Here is an 8619-nt window from a genome sequence, read left to right on the forward strand (position 1 = left end):
CTGGGGTTCCCAGCACCAGGCTGGGCCGTGGGTTAGTGGAATGGGGGAGGCAGGGAGTTCCTTCTGGGGTTCCCTGCCATTGTCCTGATACTGGCTAGGTGGGCTTCACGCCGTCAAGGACCCTGGGTGGAACAGGCAGAAAGCCAAGGGTGGGATAAGGAGGTTGAGTTATTAGTCCGGAGCAAGATTTTCCTTGAATGTTACTAATGACGCTGTTATTTGGGGAAATGTTGCTCATTTGAGGGCTGTTTGTTTCCGTACTTAGAATTATTGCCAGTGCTGGCTGGCATCCAGTCCTAGGATCCTCTGAGACGTCAGAAAGAAATGCTTTTCTTCCCTTCCCTATGGGATAATTGGCTTAGGTATAATTTAATTATTTTATTAACCAGTTATTCCATCATGGTGTATGAACACAACAGCCTTACCCCCCCCTTCTGTTGTCAAGATGTTCATCATTGATTTTTTTTTTCCTTCATTGCAAATGGATGTGCAACAGTAAGATTTCTAGCCAGAAACTAAAATAGACCGACTCTGTTTTCCATGACTGCAGGCGTGCCCTTGAACCCTTGGAAAGTATCGTCCCGTGATTCCGAGTAAGAATTGAAATAAATAATCCATTTCAAAGAGGAATGAAAATCTCAAGAATTCTGTAGCAAAATCATGATTTGAGAAAATCACTTGAACTGGATTTTCAGCAGGGTGACCCTCAGAAGATTCTTAGTGGGATGCAGAGGGGGTGCAAATATATAATGTTGCACCGTGTATATGTCCCTGGTCTCAACCTCCAAAAGGCCTATTGAATTCAAAATGAGAGGTACATACAATGATTCATAATAGTAAGCAGACAGTGCTTTGTGAGGTGCACAAATGAAAACATTACTACTCTATTGAAGATGTTTTAGTTTATCTGGAAGCATTTCTCAATGTTTATTATTATCCTTGAAGGTACATTATATGCTATATATTAAGATTTGACAAACTAATGTTAGATATGATCTCTATCTAACTGTGTCCGATTATGTACAAATTTGACCTAAAGCCAGACTGTGGAATGGAACTTGTTCAGAATCCAGGGACTGTCTGACTAGAATATGGTGTTTAGACAGCATCCAAACTACAGGGCGTCTCACAGAAAATATTGTGGACTTAAAACCATATGTGGCTCTATTGTTCTTTGTCAATAGCTGGTCTCACTACTGCCTCTCCTGGAGGTTGACTTTCTTGATTCGTAGCCTTTTTCTCCTCTCTCCCCTTCATGCTCCTTACAGGGACATTTTGAAAGTTGGGCACGTTGCTGGGTAACTGTATTTATTTTGTGTGAGACTGATCGCACCTCTGTGCTCATGCTCATTCTCCTTCCTTTGTTTTGCGGGGCGACAGGGGCCTTCTCACAGTCAGGTCTGCTATCCAGTTGAAGCCTTCATGGTATAAAAGGGCTTTACCGCAGTACTGCATTAAGTCTATTTGCAAAAACTTAATTTGAGCTAAATAATTCAGTCTGGCCTAAGACTATGAGACACAGATGTGTGTGGTGCTGCCGGAACCCACCAGGACTCCATCCACAGGCAGGCTGCTGCTTCACTGGCCCCCGTTTTTCTCTTATATGGTCCTGTTGCTCTGAGGCCAGTCAATAGACGATGGACATCCAAGGCCTGTTACTGAGTTATAAGAAGGAGCTATTGCAGTTTTCCTTACTGGGAGTCTCTGAATCATTCACAGATACAGCAGAAGTCCAATGTTTACCCTTGGGTCTTTGGGTGAGACCGAAGCTGAAACACTCCACTGCTAACTGAAAGTTTAGAGGTTCAGAGTCCACCCCTTCCCCCAGCCCCCCAGTGGCATTTCACAAGAATGACCAGGTGGTCCCCTTCCAAAAAGCCAGCCATTGATGGACCGCAGTTGTATTCTGATCCCCTTTCAAAAAGCCAGCCATTGATGGAATGCAATTGTATTCTGATCCACGCGGGGTGACCATGACTTAAAATCCACTCAACAGCAAGTGGTTTAGTTTGTTCCACCAGAAGGAAACGGGACACTGCTTTTTATGGCACGGGATTCCACCCTCCCTCCAGCATTAAACGTAATTTCTAGATGAGTGAAGCGGACATCTTTCTTTGGAAATTCACCCAGAGGGCAAACCATCTTGTCTTCATTCTCCTCTGCCGAACCCCGGGATGTGGGATCAGCCTCCCCACCACTGACTCGATGACCACCATCACCCATGCCGACACAGGGACGTCACTACATTTGTTAGGCTTTATAGATCCATCAGCCAGTGCATAGAAATAAAAAGATTATTCCTTTGAGGTATCCGATTGTGTTTCACTCACAGTGACTCCGGATGACAGCAGAACAGCCTACAGGATCTTCGTGCTTGTCGGCTCTGATGGAAACCGAGGCGTGGAATTTGAACTAGGAACCTTTCTGTGAGCAGCCAAGTGCTTAACCCTTGGGTCATGAAGGGTCTCTGACTGCTCATTAGCTATCTCTGATAATGCCATTCTGGATAATGTTGATTAGACTTGAGTCAATGCTTGACTCACGGGAAGTCCATGCCCGATAGAATTGGACAGAGTGCGACATAGGGTTTTTTGTTTTTGTTTTTAATCATTTTATTAGGGGCTCATACAACTCTTATCACAATCCGTACACACATCAATTGTGTAAAGCGCATTTGTACATTCATTGCCCTCATCATTCTGAAAACATTTCCTCTCCACTTAAGCCCCTGGCATCAGCTCCTCATTTTTCCCCTCTCCCCGCTCCCCACTCCCTCATGAGCCCTTGATAATTTATAAATTGTTATTTTGTCATATCTTGCCCCGTCCAACGTCTCCCTTCACCCACTTTTCTGTTGTCCGTCCCCCAGGGAGGAGGTCACATATAGTTCCTTGTAACCGGTTCCCTCTTTCCTACCCACTCTCCCTCGACCCTCCCTGTTTCGCCACTCACACCACTGGTCCTGTAGGGCTCATCCGCCCTGTTTTTTAGGAGATTACTCAACCTTTCTTCCGAGCTTATCTTAGTTTGAAAGCTTCCCAGAGTTTTGTTCAGCTTCGTGGTACTTTGTTCACCTCCCCTAACAGATGGGTGGTGGCTGCATCTGAAGTGGATTGGCTAGGAGCTGAAGCTGCGTTTTCTAGAGGTCTAGAAGGCTAGAATTCTACCGCCGAACCACTGCTGCTCTCCAATGATCTCATGATAAACTACCTGGACATTGCATAGCCAGTTTTGATGAAGAGGTCAGGTTTCAGTGCCACACAGTGCATTTCATCATGCGATTTTCCTTTGCTAGAAATTCATTGGCCTTATTTCTTTGGTCGCCTTTGTTGAAGTAAGTCCTCTGAAAGGCACTCTCCCCTTTGCTGCCCCTGTCCCCTGGCTCTTTAAACCCTTGTGCTTTGACAGAACAAAATCCATCTTCCAGAATGGTTCTCCCAAAATCACTGAGTTTTATTTCTTTTCTTTTTATTCCTTTTCCTGTAGCTTTTACCACTTTATTCCATGGAAGCGGGTGACGGGAACCACCAGGAACAGAGGAAAGCTTCCCCCATTCACCTTATTCTTTTGGTTGCATGCCTGATTCTGAGATACGCGATTCACGGATCTAACTCAAATGCCTGCTCCCTTTTCAGAAAGACCATAGCACATCACAGTCATGCCTCTTTTGCGCTGAATACCGGCAGAGGCACCTGTAGTGCCTCCTTCCCCCGCAGCGGTGTTCAGGTGTTTGACTTTTGGTCTGGTGTAGGAGTGTGGGGAGAAATGAGTAAGGAATCAGCGGCTACAAGGCACTTGGAAGACAAATGTGAAGTGTTTGCTTTTGTTCCTATGTATGACCTTTGCTGGTTTTATCTGGATGGCTAGGTCAGTGTAGGAGTTTGACTCCTAATAGCCAACATTAGTATATTGCTTCTGTAACCCAGGTAGTCTTAGTGCTTTGTGTGTATATTAATTCATGTTAAAACAGAGCCTAAGGGTACTTTTTGTCTCTGATTTCTGTTCTGCCTCCCCCACCCCCCAGGTTGAAAACTGGTGTCCTCATTTACCTTGGAGAGCAAAAAATCCGTACGAAGAAGCTGATCATAACTCAATGGTAAGTGATTTTGGAAAAGTCGTATTGGGTTTGTGCATTTAAGTCTGATGCGAAGTATAAGATATGAGAGATCTCTTGGAACTGAAGCTGTGATGTAAAAACAACACCGCCTTCGGGGTGATGTGACTCATATTGACCTTATAGGGCAGGGTAGAACGGCCCTTATGGGTTAGAACTACTCACCTTGCTGATCGCAGCCGAACTTGTAACCACTGTGCCACCAGGGCGCCTCCACTGTCATGTGAACGGCGGTAAACTATAGAAGTTCTACCTCCAGACCTTGGGTAACCAAATCAGCCAACCAATCAGCATATACTTATTTATTGAGAAATTCTATGAAGGATCCTAAAGAGCTTGCAACTTATGAATAAGGCTGGAGTCAGGCATGGAAGTACTGAGTGGTATCATGGCATGAGTTTTGTAAAACACGACCATCAAATCATAACCCTAGACGCTCATAGGAGTTAATGATCTCAGCCTGCAGGGGCAGGGGGCCCTGCCTAGAGATAATTGAAATTGATATTGAAAGTGAAATGTAAATGATGAGTGAGCCTTCTAGGAAGATGGCAACATAAACAGACCATCATGCTGCCCCGCCCCACAAATACAATAAGGAAACCTCACTCAGCTCTGAGGGACTGTGAGTTAGGGATCAGACCCGACCCGGGCATTATTTGAAGTGTGCCAGCACTCTCCTCATTTGGCCACTGTTGGCCACAAGCCCTCTAGGAATGGCCACAGAAGACCTAAGCAGTAGATCTGCTCTCATTGTCAATGCTCGACCTCCATCCCTGTGCGCCCCGTAACTCCCACCACCTCAGACAGAACAAACCTCCTCGGTGGTCAGTTGGGTCTGCCTACTCCCCCTTCTGGTTGACCCTGAGGTCTACTGACCCTGAGGTCTACTGACCAGGACTACTGTGCACTAGGAAGCGGGCTTCTAGAAGGGAGGCTACCCCCATAGTGAGCAGATTGATCACAGACAGACAGACCTCCTGGGGGCTTATTCCGAGAGTGACCACCTCTGCTGCCTAGACACTGACAGCTGTCAACGGGCGGTGCATTGTTATAGAAGGCCTCTGGAACAGGATCTGCCCCCATAGCCAGGCGTTTACCTGCCTTTCTCTGGACCCCACAGCTGAGGTCTCTGAAACTGTCCGGGGTCAATTTGGGGTTGTTTGCCTCACTTTCGGGGGACACTTAGGACCATTGTCTGAAACTACCATGGTCACACCCACAGCCAACATACGATGGCTGAGGACTGTACTGCCACAAGGCAGACCTTTCTGGGGCTCCAGTTGGAGGGTAACAACCCCTCCTCTATCCAGTATCTGTCAGCTCCTGGACTGATAGAAACTCTTATAGAAGGTCCCTTACAACGCAGTCAGAGGGTGGTTACCGCAGAAGAGACTACCCGCCCTCCCACACACACACCGAATACCACAGGCCCACCGAGTCTCTGGAACCAAAGAAAGAAAAGAAACCTCTTGGAGATTCTTCAGGAGAGAGAGGGCCCTTCCTCCTAAAACAGGGAAGTCTGCTTGTGTTGTCCCTGAGAGCAGGTTCCGACAGAAGCAGCTGGCACAGAACTAGGAAGGAAGCATGGGGGGAAACTGGAGGGCATCACCAAGCCGCGTGGTTCCCTTGCTGAAAGCGTGGTCCCAGAAAGGGCATGACACCCAGAGAGAGGACCAAGGCCCCTGGCAGGCAGGTGGATGAGTACATGGCGGCTCACCTGAGCAGCAGTGCCCGGTGGTGGATGAAATGGTCCCAGGTATAGCCTGACGGGTTTGAGACATTGAAAGTCAGAGCCAAAATCTAGACCTTCTAATTCAGGGGTCCTCAAACTATGGCCCGTGGGCCACATGCAGCCCGCTGAGGACATTTATCCGGCCCGCCGGGTGTTTTTGCCCCATTTATTTTTTTAATTCAAAATAAGATATGTGCAGTATGCATAGGGATTTGTTCATAGTGCTACCACATAGAGGGAGAGGAAAGGCAAGCAAAGGCTAAAAGTAAACTACCAAATATTGGGGAGAACTGAGAAAGTGTGTCCTGTACACCAACAAAAGTTAACGCCCTAGAATATTCTAATGTCAGAGAAACAATAATAAGATAGAACCACAAAGCACACAAAGAACAGAGAAACAATAACCCTTCCCAATGAACAAGGCAACGTGCATGGATGCATCTAAGGATGACCGACTGATGAAAAGGGAGAAAAGTATAATGCAACAATGTTAACAATCGTTAGATAACTACCAGAAAACAGAATGCTAAGGAAAACAATGCAAGGACAAAAGGGGAACCTAAAAAAGATACAACGGTTAAAAAGAACAATTGCTGAAATGAGAAACACAGTAGAAGGACAACAATGTTAATTAGGCAGAAGAAATAAGCAGGGACTTAGAAGATAAGATAGTTAAAATTACAGATGCCCAAGAGCACCAAAAATGGTGTCTCAAGAAGGCTGAGCACAGTTTAATGGAATTATTCAAGAACAACAGATATGCATATCATGGGAATTACAGGAACAAAGGAGAGCGAAAGGAATAGAAAGACTCTTTGAACAAATAATGACAGCAAATGTCCCCGGTCTAATGAAGATCGTGAGTCTGCCTATCCAAGAAGCTCAGAGACCCAAAGCAACGTGCCCTGAAGCATGTCGAGTTAGGCTGTCAACAGATTAAAGGTAAAAGATAACCCTTGAGAGCAATGAGGTTGAAGCAGAGTCACACACAAAGTCTCCCCAATAAGACCGAAGGCAGGTGCTCCTCAGAAACATTGGGTGCAAGCAGTCGGTGGCCTGTTGTATTGAAAACAGAGCAAAAACAGCCCGTCAACCAAGAATGTGATATCCAGTAAGACTGTCCTCAAGATGAAAGTGGAATCGAAGCATTCTGATATAAGTGGAAACTGAGAGAGTCCGTATCCACTAGATGAACCTTGTGCAAACTACTAATAGGAGTTCTAGAGCTTGTGGAGAAAAGATACTAGGAAGTCTTCAAAGCTAAGAAATGACTTTTTTTTTAAATCATTTTATTAGGGGCTCATACAACTCTTATCACATCCATACACACATCGATTGTGTAAAGAGCATTTGTACATTCATTGCCCTCATCATTCTCAAAACATTTCCTCTCCATTAAATTACTCTTATGAGACAAAATGCAAGGAGACGTATAAAGGCTAGTAATAACATATTCATAGTGGGTAATTCTAATTGTGTTATTCATATTGTAATAGTAAATATTTTTAAATTAAAAATGAAAGTATGTTACAAGGTACATAAAATATAAAAATAATTTGTCATAACATTAAAGGTGGAGGAGTCATATAAATACAGAAGTTTCATATGTTACTGAAATTAAATTGGTACAACTTATCCTAGAATGTTATAAATATAGACTGTGAAATATAATATTCATGATAACCACTGTGGTAGTTACATTTATTGAAGGAGGTCCCTTCAATAAATGATGCTGGGGAAATTGGATTTCTACGTACAGAAATGTAAAACAAGACTCATGCCTCACACGATATGTGAACATAAATTCAAAATGGTTAAGAAACCTAAATATTTATCCCATTTTTGATATCAGATGGATCTTGGCTCAAAGTAGAGAATACCGGAAAGATGTGTGCTTATGTTGTATTACCTGTGTCAAGCATTCGACTGTGTGGATCCTAACAAACTATAAATAATGTTGAAAAGAATGAGAATTTCAGAACACTTGGTTGTGCTTGTGAACAACTTGTACATGGATCAAGAGACAGTTGTGCAAACAGAACAAGGGGACACTGTGTGGTTTAAAATCAGGAAAAGTGTGCAACAGGGTCGCATCCTCCATATTCAGTTTGTATGCTGAGCAAATAATCAGAGACACTGGATTATATGAAGAAAAATGTGACATGAGGATTGAAGGAAGACTTAAAAATAACCAGCAATATGCAGATGATACAACCTTTCTTGTTCAAAGTGAGGAGGACTTGAAGCATTTGCTGATGAAGATCAAGGATTATACCCCACAGGAGAGGTTACAACTCAGTGTAAGGAAGGCCAAAATCCTCACAACTGGACCAATAGGTAATGTGATAAATGGAGAAAAGACGGAAGTTGTCAAGGATTTTGTCATTCTAGGATTTACAGTCACTGCTCTTGGAAGCAGCTGTCAAAAGATCAAAAGATGCATTGCGTTAGGAAAATCTGTTACAGGAGACCTCTTTAGAGTATTGCAAAGCAAAGATGTTACTTTGAGAACTCAAAATTCACTATCATTGAGTCAGTTCTTACTCATAGTGACCTTATAGGTCAGAGTAGAACTGCCCTTAATGATTTCTGAGATGGTGACTATTTACAGGAGTAAAAGGTCTCATCTTTCTCTAGCACAGTGGCTGGTGGTTTTGAACTGCCTATCTGTGGTTAGCAGCCCAATAGGTAACCACTATGTCACCAGGACTCCATATAAATATCATATGACTTTGCACTTCCACTGATAGGCATATACCCTAAAGACTTTAAT

The 8619-nt window shown here is 44.1% G+C and overlaps 1 protein-coding gene across 1 annotated transcript in view; it reads left to right on the top strand.

Moving 5' to 3' along the window:
• MGAT5 (alpha-1,6-mannosylglycoprotein 6-beta-N-acetylglucosaminyltransferase) overlaps nucleotides 1-8619 on the top strand; it is a 416629-nt gene that overhangs the window by 235407 nt on the left and 172603 nt on the right. Inside the window, exon 6 of the mRNA XM_045287418.1 lies at nucleotides 4025-4096. Within this exon, the coding sequence (XP_045143353.1) occupies nucleotides 4025-4096 (72 nt within the window). The remainder of the gene's footprint in view (nucleotides 1-4024; nucleotides 4097-8619) is intronic.

The sequence above is a fragment of the Echinops telfairi genome, unplaced genomic scaffold, assembly GCF_000313985.2.
Source record: "Echinops telfairi isolate 266 unplaced genomic scaffold, ASM31398v2 ScPeMD7_15;HRSCAF=58, whole genome shotgun sequence".
Lineage (NCBI taxonomy): Eukaryota > Metazoa > Chordata > Mammalia > Afrosoricida > Tenrecidae > Echinops > Echinops telfairi.